This window comes from Lithobates pipiens, unplaced genomic scaffold (assembly GCF_037356315.1).
Source record: "Lithobates pipiens isolate NorthernLeopardFrog02 unplaced genomic scaffold, aLitPip1_a1.2 Scaffold_16, whole genome shotgun sequence".
In the NCBI taxonomy this organism is placed as follows: Eukaryota; Metazoa; Chordata; class Amphibia; order Anura; family Ranidae; genus Lithobates; species Lithobates pipiens.
In genome coordinates, this window is record NW_027507748.1 from 131408792 (window position 1) to 131433141 (window position 24350).

Genomic DNA, 24350 nt, shown 5'->3' on the forward strand with positions numbered 1-24350 from the left:
TCAACGATTCAGGACTTTCGTTACAAGGGGCCCTATAAGTTTTAGATTCTTTTGCTACTTTCACAGTACTTAAAGTTTAACTGGTTCAAATGTCTATTATTTCCGATTGACCAAGCAGCTAAGACAACAACCCCCCCAGATACCCCCTTACAGTGGGTGGACACCTTCAAATATTTGGGAGTTCTAATTTCTTCCCAGGCCTCCCTAAATTTAGTCCCAGTTTCACTCGGTTAAGGCCAAACTAAAAGCATGGGAGAACCTACCATTGTCCCTGTGTGGATGCGTCAATCTGATTAAAATGAAAATGATCCCCAAGCTCACATACTTATTTCGGCATTCTCCACAATAGTTACCCAAATCCTTCTTTACAAAACTTAACCAAATTTTCCCATCCTTTCTTTGGGGCCCCAAGCCACCCAGATATAAGCTAAGCACCTTGATGCGGCCATGAAGGCAGGGTGGTATGGCATTTCTGGATTGCTATAAATATTTTTTGGCTAACCAATTTGTGACTGTAGCCTGTTGGCTGAGTCCCGATTCTAGAGGCTGCGGTTGTTGGGTCATTGGGGGCACTTAAATTCTTGGCCTACAGAGGAACACAATCCCCTTATGACCTGACACCTTCCATGCTTACCACCCTGCGGGTTTGTAGGGTGGGGCTAGCTGTTGAGAGCTATAAAAAAAACAGAGGTCTCCCCAACGCACCAATTTGGCTGAATCCCAATCTATTACACATTTACAAGATGTCTGACCCATATGCTTGGACCAAATATGTTATTAAATGAGTCTCGCAAATAGTAACACACCAGTCCTTAGTCTCCTTATCTCAACTTTCCTCTGCATATAATGTCCTTACCTATTAACATTTTTGTTATTTGCAACTTCCCCATGCCTTTGCTGCACAATATCCACATTCCTCCTGCATGGTTGTTGGGGCTGAAACGAACACTCCAAACAGAGTGTGGTCAGAAGCACACTTTGCATCTATATTCCCATTTAATTTCTGTGTCATTGAGGGGCTTTGGATTTGCTGGTAACGGGACATTCCTACACTGGATAATGATGACTGGGAAGATGTTTGGGATTTGACCTTCAGGTCTTTAGTCTCAATATGCGACAGACTTGTGCAATTTAAAATGGTACATATTTCACGCCTCATAGGCTCCATATGATGAACGCAGATATTTTGCCGGGATGCTGGTGGTGTGGTGCATCGCAGGGAGATTTTTCACACATCTTTTGGCACTGTCCCAGGGTCAGAAAGTACTAGGAAGAAGTTCTGGCTCTGATAGATCTGGTTACCTCAACCTCGAATCAGCCATCAATGGAAGTATGTTTAATGGAGCTGATAAAAAATATAGTGCTGACTGGTAGCAAAAGAATACTGATAAGGCTGCTTCTTTTTTATGCCAGGAAAAATATAGCCATGCAATGGAAGAAACCATCTGCCCTGTCTTTAGCTCAGTGGAAAGGATTAGTTGACAGTCGTTCCTTACACAAAGATACATATGCGAACAGGGGCTGTCCCACAAAATATGACAAGGTATGGCGTACATGGCTAGCTGAACCTCTGATAGCCTAACTAATGAAGTGGGTCACTACCTTTCTTAACGGATTCTATGTACCAGAATGATTATATATACTGTATGTGACCAAAATGTTTCTTATTCCAAATATATAATTATCAGATGGCATAATGAATTATGGGGTACATCCACTGTCTTCATACTTACTTCCTCCTGTATTCTTTTGCAAGATTATAGTGGACCCCCCTGAATAGATGTTCTGTAAATCTTTTGTTAGGCACTTTGTGTTTCTTTGTTTGTGTTTGTGTTAAAAAACTGCAATAAACCGATTTTTTTTTTTTTTAAATGTTAGTTGTCCTGCTGCTTATGACTTGGAACATACCTGCAAAACAGAAAAGTCAGGATACCCAATCTACAGAACTTTTACAAGCCGGTGAATAAATGTATTGAATGCTTTGAATCAGCATGATAGCAGGATAAGAGCCAGCATTTTCAAAGGAATGGGTCAGCCATGGCAGCACTTCAGTATCAGTAGATTCAAGCTGCTAAAGAAAATACTTCAGGCTGTCATTGGGCTGTCACTGGGCATAGTTTTTTTTATTTTTGGCTAGAACAAGAAATGGTTAAAACCAACGTTTTTTTTTTTTTTTCTCTCCAAGTAATCTTGTTGGGGTAATACCACTCAACTTTTTTTTTTTTTTTTTTAACAGAAACGTTTTTATTGGTCATAAAACGGATACACCAATACATCACAGCTCGTTTTTTTTCCTGTAGAAATTACAGCATATCAAGCATTAGATAGAAACAAAAGGAAAACTCAGAATCATCACAGCAAAATCATACATTAGCATGTTTCATATAGACACATTCAGCAGTCACAGCCCCTGGATCACCCCTCCCCCCTGCCCGAGCCACTATCTAGAGGAGCAACATTCAAATGTAGTTGTCACAGAGTTCCAGGGCAAGAGACCGAGCAGAAACACAGATTCCCACTCCAATGCATAACAAGGATGGAAAGGGGGGCCTCCGGAAATGGGAGGGTTCCACAAAACTAAGGACCATGCGCACAGGAGCGGACAGGCTGTTGCCTCACTCCCGTACCCAGCAACCCCAGATCTTAGTAAATTTCTTGGGGCATTTACGACTCATATAAGTAAGCTTATACAGCGGAAGGGCAGCATCTATCAAGGCCCTCCAGTGGGCTACGCTAGGTGGGTCCGACTTCTTACACTGCATGAGGATAGCCTTTCGGGCGTAAAATGCTGCATAGAATACAAACAACTGACTATGTATGTTCGGTGCCACCCTGTCACACACACCTAGTAATAAGACTACCGGATCCAGGCCCACAGAGAGGCCCCCGACTTCGTTGATCTCCCGCACCACCCCCTCCCAAAATTGATAGATAACCGGACATTCCCATACCACATGCAAAAAAGAGCCCACTGCGGCGGTACACTTCGGGCACCTATCCGAGTGTCCCGGATATATTCTAGGCAGGCGTTGCGGGGTATAATATGCCCTGTGGATAAATTTTAACTGAATGAACCTGTCCTTAGCCGAGATCATCAGTGGCAAATATTGTTGTATACCCTCCTCCCAATCATCCGTCGCCAGGGTGGGGAGGTCCGCCAACCATTTCTGGAAGAGGCCAGTTCCCCCTCCGGACGACTCCGCCGAGATCCTAAGGTAGAGAGATGATAGAACACGATCTGCATCCGGGGCCAAAAGAAATCTCTCAACATTGTTGGAGTGCAGTATTAGTCCTGCAGGAAATTGAGCCCTAAGGGCATGGCGTAGTTGTAGATAGCGAAAAATCATTCTGGAGGGGAATTGGCAGTTTTCTCTAAGGGAATCAAAGGGAATAAGGGAGCCCCCAGGCATCACCTGTTGCAGAGTAGTGACATCATATCTAGTCCATAGAGCAGGGTCAGGGACCGACTGGAGATGTTTCAGTCGTGGATTCCCCCATAATGGGGTATGTGGCGACAGTGCGGCGGGTGGGTCCAACCGAGCCGCAACCTGAGCCCAGACCCGAAGCGTGGTTCGCATAGGGGTAGTGACCCCAGGGTGAGCCCTCGGTCCCCTGTATACCAAGGCACTCAATTCCGCATGAGAGCCTAGAATCGCCGCCTCCAAATTAACAGATGGGTTAGAGCGGATCCGCTGGAACCACCACCGCACCATGACCAGTACAGCCGCCCAGTAATATTCCTTGAAGCAGGGAAGGGCCAGGCCCCCCTCGGGACAGAGGCAACTGGAGGGCAGCTCGCGCTATCCTTGGAGTCGCCCCAGCCCAAACCAAGGTAGACACCACCTGATCTATCTTTTTGAAAAAGGAGTTTGGGATCGGAACTGGGGTATTACGAAAAACATAAAGAAACTTTGGAAGAAACGTCATCTTAAGCAGGTTGACCCTCCCCACCGGGGTAAGGGGTAGGGCCCTCCACACTTGGCACTTAGCCATCAGGCTCTGGAGGACAGGATAGACATTATCCGTGAGATACTCCCTGGACCCCCTCTGCACCTCTATGCCCAGGTAGCGAAATGTATCTACCGTCCGCAAGGAGGTACGGGCAGATACAACCAGGGGAGCGGGAGACAGTGGAAATAGTAGAGACTTGTCCCAGTTAATACGTACCCCAGATAGGGAGCCGAACTCGTCAATGAGCCCAAGGGCCGTGTCCAGCGCAGTGGAAGCATCCGGAAGATACAGGAGAGTGTCGTCCGCATAAAGCGAAATCTTTTCACATACCGGTCCTACCCACAGCCCCCCCAATTCCACTGAGTCACGCAACAACACCGCTAGGGGTTCAATGGCACGTGCGAACAGGCCCGGGGAGAGAGGGCACCCCTGTCTAGTACCCCTACCCAATGAGAAGCTTTCGGACAGTAGGCCGCCAGTGCGGACCCTAGCAGTGGGAGCACTATAGAGCAGTTTAACCCAAGATATAAATTGGGGTCCGAAGTTAAACCTCTCCAGGACTTTCCATAGGAACTGCCACTCAACCGAGTCAAACGCCTTCTCGGCGTCCAAGGAGGCGACGACTTTCTGCGAGTCCTCAGCAGCAGCTAGGGAGATGTGAGTATATAAACGTCTGAGGTTTATGTCGGTGCCTTTACCCGGCATAAATCTGATCACCCTGAATCAGTGTTAGAATGACCGAATTAAGTCGGGTTGCTAGGATCTTAGTGACAATTTTAGCATCCACATTAAGTAGTGAGATTGGTCGGTAGGAGGAGCACAGACCCGGGTCCTTGCCAGGTTTGGGAATCACCACAATGATCGCCTCGGACATCGTAGCCGGTAGCCCCCCCTCCCGCAGCATGGAGAGCAAGAGGGCGTGTAGATGGGGCACCACCATTTCAGCATTAGTTTTGTAGAACTCCGCGGGAATCCCATCCGGGCCCGGGGTCTTTGTCGACTGAAGTGTAGCCACCGCCGTCTGTACCTCCTTAAGCGTAATGGGGGCATCTAATCTAATACGATCCGCCGCAGAGAGCACCGGAAGGGCCATACGGTTGAGAAAGTCCTCCATCAGCTCCCCCTGTTCCCCTCTAATATGGGCGATATGGGAGGCGTTCGATCGCTCCTTGGCCAACCAAGCCAGAAGCCGACCCGTCCTCTCACCCTGCTCAAATATGCGTTGGGACTGGTTAAGAAGGAGTTTTCTAGTGGCTTCGGTACGGAGCAATGAGATTTCCCTATGAGCTCTCATGAGATCCGCATAGGTCGCCTCATCCCCCCCTTGCACATAACTAGATTCAAGTCTCAACGCCCGACCCTCCGCCACCTCCAGTGCCAGCCTGGTATCCCTTCTAGCTCTGGCAATGGACGTGTGATACTGCCCTCTAACAAAGGCTTTAAATGCGTCCCACAGTATAGGCGGTCCAGCTGAGTTTTTATTATGTCCCCAGAAGGTCCCCAACTCCACCGCCACCTCCGGGGCCACTCTCTCATCAGTTACCCAGTACCCCGAAAGCCTCCATAGGGCCATCCCAGGTGGAAGACCCATCTCCAGCTGTATCAACAGGGGTGCATGATCTGATATGCCTCTAGGGAGGATTTCTATCCCCAGAGTGCGAGAGACCAACGTATCCGAAGCTAACATTAGATCAATACGGGAGAAAGTGGCATGCGTGGCAGAGTGGCACGTGAACTGCCTAACATCCGGACACTTCCATCTCCACACATCAGTCAGTCCGTACACCCCCATCCACCGCAGTAGTGGGGAGTCCCCCGCCCCGCCAGCCTGCATTCTATCTACCGAGGGATCAGGCGCCATGTTGAAATCTCCGGCCAGCAGCACCCCAGCCCCTGGGTATAGTGCCATAACAGGGGTTAGCCGATGCATGAGCTCCATGGTAGCCCCGGGGGGAGCATAAAGTCCAATAATCAGCACCTCCGTGCCCTCACATACTGCATGTAGGGCCACATACCTACCCCCCGGGTCTAGATGGAGATCAAGGAGAGTAAAGCGAAGGGACCTATGCACAAGAACACTGACCCCTCTAGAGTATACAGAGTAGGTGGCATGATAGTACGAGCCCACCCAGGGCTTCTTAAGGGCCAGCACCTTGCTCCCAACTAAATGCGTCTCCTGGAGTATACAGAGGTGGGGTGCATATTTCTTAATATAAGTGAAAACTAAGGACCTCTTATGTTTAGAGTTCATCCACCTAACATTCCAGGAAAGAACCTTCAGGGGTGTCATGGCAAGTCCGTGAACATAGATATCGGAGAACTACACATTACCCTTATCACCAAGGACCCAGGACCTATGCTATACCAGAACCCCCCTCCCCACCAGTGGAGCAGAAGGAGTGACATGTCAGCCACCAGGAATTGAAAACAATGTTGAAACATGACATACAATACATACATGAGCCTATACATGAACCATATGCTGTGAATAAAAACATGACCAGAACCCCCTTACCCCTTCTGGTAAGCCCACAATACGGAGGTTATTCCTCCGATTCCGGTTCTCTGAGTCCTCTGCCCTGCTCTCCAGACTCTTAACCCTGGTGAGCAGCGTGCGGATGGCACCGGAGTGTTCCCGCAGGGTGTCCTCCGCGTCTCCCACCCGACGTTCCGCCTCCGTCAGCCGGGCGCGAAAGGTATCCATGTCGCGGCGGATCAATCCGACATCCATCTGGACGGACTCAATCTTACCCGTCAGGGCAGTTTGGCAGGTCGCGATCGCCTGCATGAGTGCAGCGAAGTTGGACTGGTCCGTCAAGGCAGGGTCCGGACCCTCCGTCTGGGACGCCATGTGCTGCAGAGGCTGCGGCCCGGTGAGAAGGCCCGATTCAGTCCGGGGCTTAGATTTAGCTGCCGCGGAGCTCCTCCGGGTGTTCGACGAGCTCCGTCCTTTGGTCATCCCCCTTAGGGAGCAGTTGTGCGGCGGTACACCGAGCAGGGCAGCCAAATTGCAGGGATAAAAGTATTAGAACAGGGCACTCGGCCGGAGCTCACTCACTGTGCGTCCTCTCAGTCGGCCATTCCGGACACGCCCCCAATACCACTCAACTTTAGCTTATATACCAAAAGTGAAGAGAAATCCAATCTTAGACTGTTGTTTGTGGAACATGTATTCCAACTGAAAGATTTGAACCAGTGATAGTTGTAAAATATTGTATTTCCACCATTTTCTGCCATATTAACAGTGATTAAATGGACAAAAAGAGACAGTAAATCTATTGATTGTGGGCAACTACAATAAAAAATAGTGTTTCTAACTCTTTCCTACTCTATATATAAAAAAAAAAAAAAAAAAAAAAAAATCCTAGTTAGCATTACAATAAAAACAGAAATAAAGAAATATGAGATCAGAGAGCATAAAATCAGTACAATAGGCTATGATGTCATATAATCTGCTTACTTTAGAGGAGCAAAATTCAGAACATATTTCTGTGGTTAGATTGAGAATAGAGGCAGGGAATATCTGTGTCCCATTTTCTGGGGTTCTGTAACATCCTCTGTAGGTAACATTCATCCCTGCAGAGACAAGAAATGGAGAAACAATTGAAAAATAATGTATATTTATAGACCTTAACATATTAACAATGTGTGACAACTATTCAAAGTTCAAACTGTTAAAACAAATACCATTGCACCATTGCAGCCTTCCCCTTTGCAAACTTTTAAAAGCTTTTTTTTTTTATATTTACATTTTTTTCTTCCTTCCACCCTGCTCCCTGTGTATTTTCATCTAGCCTAGCATGATGTGTACACTGAGAGGAGGAAGAACCTGCCAGAACATCATCAGGGGACTAGCTGCAAAGACCCAGAAAAAACAGCTAGCTTCTGATGAGGAAAATGGCTGTGCAAGGATGTAGGTTGCCACTGCATTAAGTGGATTGTTAATATTGCTCCTGTTTATTCCTCATTTTCCACAACAATGATTTTAAAAGCATTAAAATAAGTAGAACAACAAGTATAACGGTGAGATCATGATTTGAATAGTATTATATTGGTAACTAGTAAGGACCGGTGAAAAACATGGTAATTGGATAATTTTATGTGGTTAATACATGTTATCCTATTTGATATATTGTACTTTTTTTTTTTTTAACAAGACTTTTTTTTCTCTCAAATCTGCATGCAGACCAGCCTGTCCAGCAAAAAAATGTTGTTCTTTAGAATTTTCACAATTCATGTAGAACATAGGTTTTAAATATTTTCTTTTTTTTTTTTTTTTACTTTGTTGTTGGTTTCCCATTGGGGAGACCTCCTTTCACTTCCTGTCCCATAGCCAGAACAGGAAGTAAGAAAAAAACCTCTTTAAAGTGAGGAAAATCTCTGGTAGTCATTAGGGTCACTAGAACTAGTGTTTTTGTTGGAATATTTCCTTTCTATTCCTGTTCTGGTTCTCATTATTATTATACACAATGTATATAGTGCCAACAGTTTACGCAGCACTTTACAATGTATAGGGGGGGGGGGGGGGGACAACACAATTATAGTACAGTTCAATACAAAAAGGTAGAGCTTACATTCTAAAGGGAGGGGGTGGTGGTACAAAAGGTAATAGCTGCAGAGAATGATTTGATGGGGGTGGCTCTGGGACAGTAGTTGTTAGGTGGGTGTGGGATAGGCTTCCCTGAATAAATGAGTTTTCAGGGATCTCCTACTCAAAGTTTGAATTTTCTTCCGATGACACAGACAGCACTACAAATCAGACAGGTGTTCTAATCCCTTTCCACTCTATATAAATCTGAAAGTTCTGTTAAACTTTAAACCATGTACATAAATGGAGAGTCTTAGCCCTTGTACACACGGTCGGACATTCCGACAACAAAATCCATCAGATTTTGTCCGATGGATTTTGTCCAAAACTGGTGTTGCATACACACGGTCAGACAAAGTTGTCGGAAAATCCAATAGTTCGTAACATGATGACATTATTTCGTTACGATGGGACTACGTTCAGGCTAGTAGCCAATAGCTTTGGTCTAGGCATTTGACCTGAGCATGCGTGGCACTTTGTCCGATCAGAATTCTCTACAAATGATCGGACAAAGTCCGATCGGATCATGTTGTCGGAAAATTTTATAGCCCAGCTCTAAAACTTTGTCGGTCGGATATTCCGACAGAAACAGTCCGATGTAGCCCACAATTTCTTGTGTTGTTCTGGTCCTATACCACAGGCAGCTGCAGCAGTTACCGTGGGTGTATTGTGCCACCTGCACAGTGTAAACCTGAAGCTACCCCAATTGCTCATGCTGTTCTAGTCCTATACCACAGTCAACTGTAGCAGTTACAGTCGGTGTATTGTGCCACCTGCACAGTGTACACCTGAAGCTACCCCAATTGCTGGTGTTGTTCTGGTCCTATAACACAGGCAGCTGCAGCAGTTACAGTCGGTGTATTGTGCCACCTGCACAGTGTACACCTGAAGCTACCCCAATTGCTGGTGTTGTTCTGGTCCTATACCACAGGCAACTGCAGCAGTTACAGTCAGTGTTTTGTGCCCCCTGTACAGTGTACACTTGAAGCTACCCCAATTGCCTGCGTTGTTCTAGTCCTATACCACAGGCAGCTGCAGCAGTTACAGTTGGTGTATTGTGCCACCTGCACAGTGTACACCTGAAGCTACCCCAGTTGCTGGTGTTGTTCTAGTCCTATGCCACAGGCAGCTGCAGCAGTTACAGTTGGTGTACTGTGCCACCAGCACAGTGTACACCTGAAGCTACCCCAATTGCTGGTGTTGTTCTAGTCCTATAACACAGGCAGCTGCAGCAGTTACAGTCAGTGTATTGTTCCCCCTGCACAGTGTATCCTAAAGCTACCCCAATTGCTTGTGTTCTTCAGATCCTATACAACAGGCAGGCAGCTGCAGTAATTACAGTCAGTGTACTGTGTCATCTGCTGCTGATCCTATATCGCAGGCAGCTGCAGTAATTACAGTCTGTGTACTGTGTCATCTGCTCAGTGTGTACCTAAAGCTACCCCAATTGCTGGTGTTCTCATTTCCCTGCAGGCAATTAGTATGTCTGGAAGGCCATCAAGGAGAGGCAGACATTCACGAGCCAATAAAAGAGGGCAAGAAGGCTCTGTGTCTTGAGGCAACAGTGCTGGTTGTGGACACGGTGCATCGTCATCAGCACGTGGCCATGGGACACTCTTGTCCTTATCTTCGGCAGCTGGACGTGTTGAGCCGCAACATGCCGCAGACTTGGTAGAGTGGATGACCAAGCCCTCCTCATCCTCTCTCACCTAGGCTCAGGGTACTGGCAAAGCAGCTGCCAATGTGGTCTCTTCCCTCGTCTCAATGTCATCAGTCACTCCTTCCTAGACCCACCATGTCCTCCTGAGGAGTCCCCCGAACTGTTTGAGCACAGTGTTGGGTACATGCTCCAGGAGGATGCCCAGTGTTTTGAAGGTTCTGATGATCATACCCAGCTAGAGGAAGGCAGTAGTGTGAGCCCAGAGAGAGAGGATGCCCAAGAAGGACAGCAATCTGGCAGTCATGTTCCACCAGCTGCAGCATACTGCAAGGTTTGCTCCAGTGATGAGGAGGGAGGGGATGATGAGGTCACTGACTCCACATGGGTGCCTGATAGGATAGAGGAGGAGGAGGAGGCACATCTCCAATGAGGCAGGATGCCCTCCAGGGGCCAGCTTAAGGGCAGCACACTGACTGAATCACACCGCAGAGCTCCGCCTGTGCAGGGAGCTGCCTCTGCGCGTTATTCCAAAAGTTCTTTGGTGTGGGCCTTTTTTGAGACGAGTGCATCAGATCCCGCCGCTGCTATTTGCAACATATGTCTCAAGCATATCTCACGTGGCCAAAACATCAGCCGCTTGGGCACCACATGCTTGACCAGACATATGTTGACCTGCTATGCAGTTAGTTGGCAAGCATACATTAAAGACCCACAACAAAGAACAAAGTGAACCTCTCCTTGCTCCTCATCAGCTGGGATCTCCAACCCCACTATACCTTCAGTCCTCTCTGAAACCTGTACTGAGAGGAATGAAGGTGTAGAATCAGTGACAGACTTTTGAGTGCCAATATTCCCACTAAGGCTGGGGTTATTTTTAGGGGAGCACAGTCCATACAATGTAGAATAGCACCTAACGTTATAGACCCACCTAAACGTATCCCCTTCTTTCAGGAATGTAAGGGGTACTACCCATGCCGTAGATGTAATGTCTGCCTCAATAACATTTGTGGCAGACATAAGAGTGAGTCTTTTATGTCTACAACTACACACCGTTCATATCAAATAGAACACTTTACCACATGTGCTACAAAGTTTGTAGTTTATATGTTGACCTGTCCATGTAACAAGCAGTACGTGGGACGTACAATTAGAGCATTTTATGTTTGAGCTAATGAACATTTGACCAATATTAAAAATGGTAAGACTAACCATAGCGTCCCTCGACAATACTTGGAACATCATAACTGAGATCCCAAGGGAACACAGTTTGTCATTATTGACAAATTTGTTCCCCATTGGAGAGGCGAATCTCGGTTACGGGGGGTTTCACGCCTAGAAACCCAATGGATTTATCATTTGAAAACCTACTCACCGTTTGGTTTAAACGTTGAGTGGGACATCAATTCATTTATTAATAGAGCTTAGGTCTTTATTCCTTTTTTTGTTTTTTTTTGGGGATTTATTGTTATTACAGTGATAATATACAGTGCCTTGCGAAAGTATTCGGCCCCCTTGAACTTTTGAACCTTTTGCCACATTTCAGGCTTCAAACATAAAGATATAAAATTTTAATTTTTTGTGAAGAATCACCAACAAGTGGGACACAATTGTGAAGTGGAACGAAATCTATTGGATAATTTAAACTTTTTTAGCAAATAAAAAACTGAAAAGTGGTGCGTGCAAAATTATTCGGCCCCTTTACTTTCAGTGCAGCAAACTCACTCCAGAAGTTCAGCGAGGATCTCTGAATGATCCAATGTTGTGCTAAATGACTGATGGTGATAAATAGAATCCACCTATGTATAATCAAGTCTCTGTATAAATGCACCTGCTCTGTGATAGTCTCAGGGTTCTGTTGAAAGCGCAGAGAGCATCACGAAGACCAAGGAACACACCAGGCAGGTCCGTAATACTGTTGTGGAGAAGTTTAAAGCCGGATTTGGATACAAAAAGATTTCCCAAGCTTTAAACATCCCAAGGAGCACTGTGCAAGCGATCATTTTGAAATGGAAGGAGTATCAGACCACTGCAAATCTACCAAGACCTGGCCGTCCCTCTAAACTTTCAGCTCAGACAAGGAGAAGACTGATCAGAGATGCAGCCAAGAGGCCCATGATCTCTCTGGATGAACTGCAGAGAACTACAGCTGAGGTGGGAGAGTCTGTCCATAGGACAATTATTTATTTGCAAAGTTTTGAAACTGAAACAAAAAAAAAAATTTTTTTTTTCAAAATTTTCGGTATTTTTTTATTTGTTTAGCAAAAAATAAAAACCGTAGAGGTGATCAAATACCACCAAAAGAAAGCTCTATTTGTGGGAAAAAAATGATACAAATTTCATTTGGGTACAGTGTAGCATGACCGCGCAATTGTCATTCAAAGTGCGACAGCGCTGAAAGCTCAAAATTGGTCTGGGCAGGAAGGTGTTTAAGTGCCCGGTATTGAAGTGGTTAAACCCCCAGAACATTATATATTTTCTGAAAGCAGAGGCCCTGTAGAATGTGAATGTTGAACATTTTTGTGTGACATAGTATTTGCTATGTCACACAAACATGAGCTATGACTAAGCACTGTTAAGTGTGAAACGCGTCAGTGGGTTGTCCCATTTTTTGCTGTGGCTTGTATTTGTTGGACTTTTTGCAAATAAAGGCTATATTCCGGAGTGCTGCTGTCCTGAACGTCCTTTTTGCCTCATGTTGCTAAATGCTTAGCCAGCACCTGGTGTTCCAGTTCTCAGGAGAGTTCTATATCCCCATTTCCACCTGGAGTGGTGATCTCCTTCCCAAACACAGGAGAGCCTGGGAAGCACAGGGAGTAGGGGGGATCACCGGTAGAAGGGGGGGTGGCACCGCGCTGCCAGCTCTGTGAAAGTGATTGACAGATATGGAGCTACTGAATCACTTTCACTTTGAAGCCGGGAGCTGGCTGAACAAAACCCACACAAGCTGATGGCTGCTGTTGCAGCCTTAGTTTGTAAGTAAAGGTTAACTCTTTGGCTGTATGTAGTACGTCCAAAAGAGCTGAACTAGACAAACTTGACTGAAAATTTGACTATTCCAGGAAGAGACAATTTCCAAGCACAACTCCCCCTTTCATTGTACATCTTAGCCCTTTTCTCTCCAGGGACTGTCTAATAATTCTCTGTGCTAGCCAAGCTCTTCCACCTCTCTCTTTCCTTCACCACATCATTTTTTATGAAGCTTCTGGAGCAGGAGTAACGGGGCTCACTATAGACTGTCACTTGAGACGCAGCTTCCTATGACTGCTGAACTAGCATCCATGATGTTTCTGGGCTTTTGGATGTCTACACAAGGGAGGATTCTACAGATGAATAAGGAGCATACAATGACTTAAATGCACACAACATGCATATACAATATGTAATCTTATGGGAAGATTTCTGTTGAAACAGATGGTCTGCAATAGGTTATCTTTAAAAAGGTCAGCAATCTGACAACAGTAAAGAGTTAAAATGAACACACCCAAAAACTTTGATAATTTAGCATTGCTAGTATGAAGTTAGCTGATATCTGTCATTATAGGTGTGCATAGCCTATTGCATTAGGGCGTGCACCTCAAAGCTCAAAGGCATGTGTCTGTGTGTGTATATATACTGACGGTGTTAGTAGAGAAGAGGATGGTGTCAGTAGGGCAGTGGATGGAGTCAGTAAAGCAAAAGACAGTGTCAGTAGAGCAGTGGATTGTGTCAGCGGGATAGCGGATGGTGTCAGTACCACAAAGGATGGTGTCAGTAGGGCAGTAGATGGTGTCAGTAGGGCAGTGGATGGTGTCAGTAGGGCAGTGGATGGTGTCAGTAGGGCAGTGGATGGTGTCATTAAAGCAGAGGATGGTATCAGTAGGGAAGTGTATGGTGTCAGTAAAACAGAAGACAGTGTCAGTAGAGCAGTGGATTGTGTCAGTAGAGCAGTGGATTGTGTCAGCAGGATAGTGGATGGTGTCAGTAGGGCAGTGGATGGTGTCAGTAGGGCAGTGGATGGTGTCAGTAGGGCAGTGGATGGTGTCAGTATAGCAGTGGATGGTGTCAGTTTTTATTTGTATTCTTTTATTTTTATTATCTTTTACAATTTTTTTTTTTTTTTACAATTTTTTTTGGAGCCCCCTTAGGGGGCTTTGGTGCAATATTAAGGGTTTAAAGAGGGGGAATCTGTGACACACAGGGTGATAAGGGTGGGCCCAGGCACTCTGGCACACCCTGTGCACACGCCTATGTGTGTCATGAGGTAAATACATAAATTTGGAAAATAATGCATAGAGATTTTCTTTCACAGGCTGCAATTATAATTCTCAGGCTGCAGATTCTACTATGAGCATATTTGTATTTAGTAAATTAAAAAGTAATAGCATAAAAAAAAAACTGATACATAAAGCTTTCAAACCTAAGAAAACAATAACATCCAAACGATATATAAACATGTTTCATCAATATTATTAGGAAATAATACCGCACGGATATCAAACACAACAAACTTTTTCAGAGCCAACTTGCGTTAGTTTCTATTTTTTTTTAAAAAAACATTCCTGGGAAGAATGCCAATAGTTTATGTCAATCCTGATGCTCATAATCTGGGCATATGTACCTGAAGTAAATAATTTTAGCTGATCTTCTGTAACAAATCACAGTTTTCTTCTGCAAGACAATGTAAGACGTCAGAGAAAGGCTCAGGGGCTTGCTACATGTTTCCATCCCAGTAACAATGCCCTTAGGGAAACACATGGCATTAAAATAATAATGTAAAAAATGCTGTCATTTAGTTGTAAGTTGCTTGCCTTTTTTTACGTTTTTTTTTTTTTTTGGATGCATGGCTAGCTTCATTAGCAATTAAAACAAGATTTTTTTTATTGTGATATATCATTACAGGTTCATATGGCATCTGCTGTCAAAATAAGCAGAAAAAATAAACACGGATTTTCCCCACCCTACTTTCTATATTGATTTTTCTTTTGATGTGCATTGAAGCAGAAAATATTGAAGCTTCAAAGAAACAAAGCGTTAACCATTTTAATGCTTGGCTTGTAGTGGAATGGGAAATAGACCGATTCTACAGAAAACGATATATCAGACATAGGAAGAGCTGTACAATATTTATATTTTTTACAAAAAGCTTCCAGTTTCCGCAGTAAATATTTTTTCAGATTGTGCAGGCTGGGAAACCATGGCAGGAAATAATTCAACAGTTTTAGAAGAAGCTACTGACAGCTAATTTGTGCCGGCTCAGACAAGCTAGTTCATAATGCCTCTGCAGGACACGAGTCATCACATGGACACCTGATGTAGAATGACAGCATCCAGGATACTTAGAACTCTGATTGTTAATAAGCAATGTTCAATAGACTGGAGAGAGACAGGCGCTGTCAATCTACTGACCATCTGGAGTTCTGAGGTGTCAATGACAACACAAACTCCCATACAAGCATATTACCATTGAAATTAAGCCCTTTTTTTTTTAAACCATAATTACTAGTAGATAAGATAAACGGCTTTATTTCAAAGTAATTAAAATGTGCTTAATACTTTTCAAGAGCAGCAAAACAAAAAGATGTACAAAGACTAATGCCCCGTACACACGAGCGTATTTTCGGTCGGAAAAAAAACTTGGATGGTTTTTCTGACGGAATTCCGCTCAAGCTTGGCTTGCATACACATAGTCACACAGCAGTTCTCTGAACTTTTGACCATCAAGAACGCGCTGACGTACAACACTACGACGAGCCAAGAAAATTAAGCTCAATGCTTCCGAGCAAGCGTAGCAATTTTTGCACGTCGGAATTTGCACAGACGATCGGAATTTCCGATCTTAAATTTTTCAGACCGAAAAATAGAGAACCTGCTCTCAATCTTTTGCTGGCTGGAATTCTGGCAGGAAAAGTCAGATGGAGCATACACGTGGTCGGAATTCATGACCAAAAGCTCACATCCGACTTTTGCTGGCAGAATTACTGATTGTGTGTATGGGGCTTTACAGTTTACATTCTTTAGAAAGCAGCCACAGACTGAGTAGAAAAGTCTGTACCCTGCCAGAATGTTGTAGAATAGGACCCTTGCTCACTGTAAGAGAGCTAGAGCTCTGTAATCATCAACACACATGCTCTCTGCTTATTGCATTGAGAGTTCTAGGTCTGATTCAGCAGGGTTATGTCAGGCCACTGCAGAGTGATCACTGCTTTCACACAGAGATTGTATACATCACTTCAATCATCTACACATTTGCAAGCAAAACTATTTTAATTTAGGCTTTTTTTTTTTATTCCCCTTGCTCATGATTGGTTATTCAATTTTTAGCTAAAGGTAAACTTCAGAAATTCATGCACTTTGTAAAATGTGCAGGCTTACTATAAGTTAAGTCCAACTATGCCACCTCATATGAAATGAATGAATGTATCTATTCACAGAGTGGTACTGTGGATACAGAAATAATAATAAGGTGCCAAGTCCTAATTGCAAAGTGAATTCAATTCAAGTACTTATTAATACTATCGTCATTGACTTCTTCCCATATCTTAGTTTCTCCAAATATATTTTACGTTGAGTTATTCATGTTTTTATATATGTATTAATTACCTTTGTCATTATGTTACGTATGAACCCATAGTGCCACAACACTGTTTCCTCTTGCCTATTGTGTACCGTCTGGGTCTGGCTACTCAGGATATAGTTTGTAATATTGTAATAATGTATGAGTATATATTTCATCTCTTTATATTGTATTTATGTTGTTATTCTCTCTCCTTTTTCCTTAGCCGGTCATTTTAAGCTCCAGAAGAAGCGTGATTACATGCGAAACATGTCGAGCCTATTAATACTACTGAATCATCTTTGATGTACCATAATTCTGTCTCTATACCAGACTCTTGGATCGTTGACTGTACTATGGAATGTTCATTAGATATTTCTCTTTTCCACAATTGTATCATGGTTGTGCTACATTAGTGGTAACATCTGTAGATGGCTGTAACAATCCTTTGTCGTTTTTAATGCTAATAATTTGTCAATCAATTTTTATATGTTTGAATACATTTTTTGTCTAAAAAATCCTCTTGTTATCGTGCCTAAAAAGTCCATAGTCCCCCCTTTTCTATTTAAATCTACCTCATATACTTATCTCTGATATTTACAACTGACAGTTTTACTGAGCACCGAGATAACAACTGTCACTACAGTCCTGGCACTCTGAATGAAGATATGCTGTCTTATACAGCAGCATGTTGCACATGACTTTGCAGTTGCTGGAGCTGAGAGTAGCAGGTCCAGCATCAGAACACCAGCAGTATAGCTATGGTTGTACTCCCTGGGCTCTGTAAAAATGTAAACTGTAAATGAAAGAGATAAGTGCATGAGGTGGCATGCACCTGATTGGACTTAACCCATAGTAATGCAGCACATTTTATGAAATGATTGAATTCCTGGAGTTCAGCTTTAACATATTGTCACTTACACCATGCTTAAGTTAAGGTTCACTTTGCAAAGTGAATAGCCTCTGCTCCTATAGTAAAACACCACCACCATCTTCAGTGCCACCAACCAGACATAATGAAATTACAGTGCACTGATGAAATCCTTGAGAAACCATATCACAAACTACTGGAAAAAGGGAGTCCATGCATGAATTAAGCCAAGATGAGACAATCTCCCTATTAAAAGTGATTCCAGAAAGGTAGTTTGGGAAAATGATCATGTGAAAGAATCTCTGATCATATCTAGGCATTCTAGCTTGTAGACATGTTAAGCCCCCATACACATGGGCTTAATGTCGGGGGCAACATCGGCCGGCTTAATAAAAAATGTCCGACATTCGGCCCCTGTGTATGGCACCCTGTCGTACAGAATTCGGCCGTTTGGTTCTGTCGGATGAGCAAGCTGGAAAACCAGCAGCTGACCAGCTCCTGATCAGCACTCTCAGCTAATGGCGGAGAGCGCTGATTGGAGTGTTCTGGTGGTGGGCCTCCCCAGATGGTTAGTACCACGGCTCCGGAGTTTACTCGTTTTTTTTTTCTAAACTGAACTAAAAAAATACTAGTAGTGTGTACCAGGCATTAGACTTCAGACTATTTATGGCCATTATGACTACAGATAGACTCAATGCAAACAAAGCAATATATACAATGGCCTGGGCAAGTGACAGCACAAAAAAAGTAGACAAGGGTAAGCAGTTATCTATGAAAAGTTGTTTTCTCTCCCACAATATATCTAAAGAATATTTGTAAACCTTAGGCCGCGTACACACGCGGGGACTGTTCGCCCAACTTTGTCCGTCAAACAGTTTCGGCAAACAGTCCGCTCAAAATTAGCATGGACGGACATGGCCACACACGACGTACGAACAGTTTGCTGAAACCGTGCGCGATGACGTGAACGGCACGTACGACGGGACGAAAAATACGACGTCCTATACACTGCATTATAACTTTCGGCGTGTAAAGCCTTTCTGAGCATGCGCGGAACTTAGTTTGTCGAACAAGCCTACACACGAGGGAACTGTTCGCTGAAACAAGGTTTCAGCGGACAGTTTTTCGGAATTTCCGAAAAACCTTGTTCAGCGGACTGTTTGCTGAAACTGTCCGCTGAAAGCCCACACACGAGCGGACTGTTTGCCGAAACACTGTTCAGCGGACAAAGTTGGGCGAACAGTCCCCGCGTGTGTACGCGGCCTAAGGCATCATACATACTGGAGGTTTTGCTAACTCTGATAGACCCCTTTTCTTCTGGCAGCAGATTTTTGGCAGAAAAAACACTTGATGCTTACAAACTCATGTAACACATTTATGCAAATTTAAGAGCGTCTAGTGCTGGATGTTAATTCATTTAATTGGCCAGAATAATCATTTTTTACCTTTAGGTTGATTACCGTGGTCATTGGGTACTAATGTTCCGTTTTAGTATACCTGGTAGTATACCTGCTCAAGAAAAGGCTGTATTTTGGCTCCATCGTCTCATCATTCAGGGCTGCCATGCCATTGTACACAATTTTGTATTATCTGCTACTTTGTAATACACATTTGTTTTAGCTTGATTTGGATTACCACTGACATCCAATTTGGAATTTCTAAATTTGAGTATGTCATCAAATTTTCAAAAGCTTAGCTGATCCAAGGCTGATTGAATTTTTGAGAGGTTTACTTATTGCTTCCTAAAAGTGCATCCTCCCTTGTGAAGTGCAGTACTGTGAAGGGTCTAGCTTGGACCCTTGGTCATACACCAGACACCAGACCCTAAGCTCATGGCTAGGTTGGATGAATTGGCTCCAGTTGGTCAAGCCATTTTAAGACATGCGTCTAGGTTAAGTTAAAACTAGAATGTTTTTTGTTAGGTAATAGGGCAATGGTAGGGATAGCTGTTCATAGAAATTTTATTTTGCCAGTTTTCATTATTAAAGTGGTTGGAATGGCAGAAGGTTTTTTTTTTTTTTATCTTATTGCATTCTATGCAGTAAGATAAAAAGCCTTCTGTGTGTAGCAGTCCCCCCCCCCATACTTACCTGATCCCCCTCTCTGTCCAGCGATGTCCACGAGAGTCTCCTTCCTGAGTGGCTGAGACACAACAGCAGCGCCATTGGCTCCCGCTGCTGTCAATCAAAGTCGGCTAGCCGATCAGGGGAGAGAGGGGTTGGGGCTCCGTGTCTAAATGGATACAGAGAGCTGTGACTCAGCTTGGGTGCCCCCATAGCAAGCTGCTTGCTGTGGGGACACTGAACAGGAGGGAGGGGAGGGAGGAACACAGAAGGGGGGCCCGAGAAGAGGAGGATCCAGACTGCTCTGTGCAAAACCACTGCACAGAGCAGGTCAGAATGACCTGTTTGTTATTTTTATAGGAAAAAAAACAAGACTTTACAATCACTTTAAATTTTTGTGAAAATAAAGAGATTGTGTTCTGAAGAACATTCTGCTAGCTAGAACAACAGAAAACAACAGAGAAATATGTCTTTGAAACATATGCTTAAGTAAGTGGTTTGAATCCTGGGGTTTGGGTGTCAATCATTTTTCTTTATTTGAAAACCTTGTGTATGGAAGCTTGTTCTGGGAATACGGAGAACAGAATCATAAAATTGGATTTCACTTAACTGTGACCAGGGCTGGATGTATACTTACCGTCCCCCTAAGTCTATTGTATTGTTCCACCCCAACCTTAGTATGAGTCTAATAATATCAGATGTCAAAGCTACATAATACACATTAAGGCTGGAAGAAAAAAAAAGGCATTTTGTCCACCCTGTGCAACAAATCTAGAGTTAGAAATAAGTCATCCTGGTTTTTAAGTGGTTCAGTTTCCATTATGTGTAACCACAGTGTGGGAACTGTAACTACACAGTGCGGCCATACCACCCAGACCATGCGGTTGGCTATGTATAAATCTGGTCCTGATTGTAACATATGAATCTAATTTCCCACAAGTCATTTCTCATAAAGAAAACCGGTATTCTGCTTGCTAACATTAGAAATAAGCTGCAGTCTCCCCAAACCCTTTTAGCTTTTTATTTACTTTCTATGTAAACCCATTCTGCACTGCACTGATGAGCCTCAAGGGTAGTCTCCATTTTAGCACCATGTATGTCACACTCTAAACTCCTAGGGGGTAAAGCAAGGGATGCAATATATTCCTTCAAAGAGAAAATATCACTTTCCAGCAGTCATTATCCACCGAACAAGAGTTGTTTATTTGTATACTGCCACAGGAGAGTAGCTGAAAATGTTCTCTGACTCTGTTCATTGTATCTGGAAAATGGGCCACAATGTTCCTTTTTCTCTAGTCTGGCTATGTGCTGTCTGCGCAACTGCTTTAATATAAAACATTGCATGATGAATTAGAACAATCCATGTCAAAAATAACGAAAATATGCATATAAAATGAATGAAAAGTGTGAGCCAAAGCAAAACATAATGGCATAATAGCAACAGTATAAAAATATAGCTATAAAGTTAAAATTTACATATTGCCTAAGGACAGTTAAGTAGCAAAAACAGACTTTCCGGTATGATTTTCTTCATTACATGGTAGGTTATATTGGATGTAAGCATAATTTGGTTGTCTTTAGGCTGAAAATAGAAAGGGGGTACCATAAATGGAATATTGTATCAATTTCTTTTGTACAGACATAAAATCTGTCATTACATGTTTTTTCATCAAGTGATTTTATAGATGACAAGTTTCATTCATGCAGGACAAGCTATGATAAACATAAAATCAATTATATTAAATTCATAAATTACTATATACACTACTTCAACCATTTTTAAACTATTTATATTAACATCTAGCTCATTTTTTCTTTTTTATTAATTATTTTATTAATTAAAGTGTATGTCCAGACACATTTTTTATTTTTAGTGATGAAAGAGAGGGGGAAGGATTAGGTTGGGTAAAGAATAACCTTTACTTTTTGCTCTGGTAACAAGAGGTAACAACAGTTTACAGAGGAAGTAAACCCTGACGAGTTTTACTTCCTTTCTTTTAACCTGCAAAGTAAAAGCAAAAGTAAAAGCAAAATGTGCTAGTATGCATCACATACTAGCACATTATGTGACACTTACCTGCAAACGAAGCCCGTGCTGTCCCTGCTGCAGACCGCATCCATCTTTCTACAGGGGCCACGGACTCGGGCTCTGTGACTGGCCGGAGTCCCGTGATGTCACTCCCGCGCATGCGTGCAGGAGCCGCCAGTCACGGCACTCACTATTGAAGAAACGGTACGGGCGGCCGGTTCTTCACATGTGCCGATGACATAATTGGAGCAGTGTACAGCAAATATCTGTATTTTCTGATATTTACAGTACCTATAGGTAAGCCTTATTATATATAGGCTTACCTATAGGTTTACAGCCTCTTTAAACAGACAAGAAGAAGTGAAGGGAAATCTGCGGCAAAAACACAACTTTTTAAATAGGGAGTGGCTATAACTCATCAACATTTTAATTGCTGTCTGTATCCTTATCGTAGATTTTTCTTCACTTCTGGCCTGCTGGAACTACTGAAATCTCCTTACTAAAGCTCCACACAATGGTAAAATCTGCCAGGTGTTCTAATCCTTCCAAGATCTATCTAAAACCAAAACAGCCATTTTGGCTGCACTTCCATTTAAATTATTTAGTTCACTACTTTGTTAATTTTGTTCATTTATTTCCTGAATTTATATACTGTAGAATTGACAGATATTCCTGGTTATGGCCTTACCACAATCACGTAGCCCAACAGAGGCAGTATAGTTAGAAGTTTATTAATCTTCCATATTGTTTTTCTGTGTAGAAAGAGAGCATTCCCAAGTCATTTCAACCAAATGTCCAATTAAATATTTACCCAAAACTTTAGTCAATAAGCAGGTAAATCCATAAAATAAGTAAAATTTGCATTTGGATTGTTTGTGCACATGTGCTTGTGCAAGGACAAGAGAAAAGTGTATAAGGCTTCCTTTTCATTGGCCAATATTTTGGAACCCTTTCTGTATTTTCATATTTGCCAATAAACCCGTAAATATAATAAAAATAGAAATACAATCAGTGCCTTTGGATAAGAAGATGGTGGAGGGCACTAGGTAAAAAGGGCAGCTGCAGGTGGTGGTGGTGACAATCTCTAGAAAACTTATGGTGGTGTTAACGTATTGGCATCTGGGAAAGAGAATGATTTGTGATCATTGATGGTCAGCGGAAAGCTTTTGCTCATTCAGACCTCACTGGCATGGTTGAAAGCCAACCCTTTGACACTTGTGAGCAACAATCTTGAGCATATTTAGAGGCAATAACATGTGCATTGGAAAGGGTGCTGGAAGGTGGGTAGAAATCATATAGCAAACTGGGCAATTTTGAGCTACTGATCTATAAAGTGATGTTTTCAGGGGCTGTAACAATATTTTGCTTGCCATTTCTTCCCATTACTCAGCACATGAAATTGTAACTCCTGTAGGTGATGAGAAAGCTGCCATTGAGGTGATGGGAATATCACAACAAATGACAAAAATAATGCTTGAACAGTGCAGCCACTGGTCACTCATCATCTACAAACATTTGTTTCAAACAAAGTGATCTGATCACAAACTCTGACTAGCATCCTTAAAGTGGTTGTATATACCCAGTGAAGTGAACAGCCACAGATGATACACAAAGATGAAACAAATCCTCCTACATAGGTTTGACTTGTTTATCTGCAGCCCTCTCTGCCCTATACCCCTTTCAAAGGGCACAGAGGGGGGGGGGGGGGTTGTCAGAGAGACTGAAGTCAGTGTGTGAGAGCTGATTGGAGGAACAGCACACACCCCCCTCCACACAGCAGAAGAACTGTGTTTTGAATAGACAAGCAGTCTGATGAGCTCCCCCCCCCCCCACACACACACACACAAATGTATCTCATGTGTTGGTATCTTATGTCGATGAAAGAGGAACGGCAGAGAGAAACTAATCGCCCGTTCACACCGGTGCAACTTGTCATGTGATTTGACAGTTCCAAATGGCATGACAAGTTACACCCTATTTTTGGCAATGGAACTGTTCAAATCAGTGTGACTCTGACTTTGCAATGCCGCACTGATTTGAAAAAAAGGTTCCTGTGCTATTTTGGGCATTTTCAGGTGTGACTTGCATAGATATCTGTGCATGATTTCACACAGCGGTGAAAGAAAGTCTCACCGGAAATCACACTGACATGCGGCTTGGACTGGATGATCTTTACAAACCATGCTACTTCAAGTGAAGTAGTTCATTTCAAGTCGCATTCAGTATGAATTAGGGCTTAGAGCTTTGAAGAGAGATAAGTAAACACTACAGATATATGTGCTTTGCTCAGATTCTATGACTGGGGTTTACAAACACTTTAAGAGCCTTTTCAGTATGAGGCAGTGGGGGAGGTAGCGGTAAATTGGTGCTAGCTTCAGTGGCACTTTACTGCTGTTATAGCGGTGCTTTGGCGCCACTATTCGAGCAGGAGCGGGGCTCTTTTAATCTCCTTGAGAAAGTCACGTGACCTGTAATGCAACACGTCAGGAGGAGCCAGTGACGTCAGCCTAGGAGTTTAACTACACCGGGTGTGTAATGAGGAGGAAACCTGTGAGCATCTCTGATCGTTTTATAAGCGTGCTTTTAGCCCTGCTAAATGTCAGTGTATCAGTCTACATTCCTTTGGGGGTATATTGAAATATACAACATTGCGCAA

The 24350-nt window shown here is 43.4% G+C and overlaps 1 protein-coding gene across 1 annotated transcript in view; it reads right to left on the reverse strand.

The window, feature by feature from the left end:
• The window catches only part of WSCD1 (WSC domain containing 1), a 314800-nt gene that overhangs the window by 83869 nt on the left and 206581 nt on the right, over nt 1-24350 (reverse strand). Inside the window, exon 5 of the mRNA XM_077480469.1 lies at nt 7412-7527. Within this exon, the coding sequence (XP_077336595.1) occupies nt 7412-7527 (116 nt within the window). The remainder of the gene's footprint in view (nt 1-7411; nt 7528-24350) is intronic.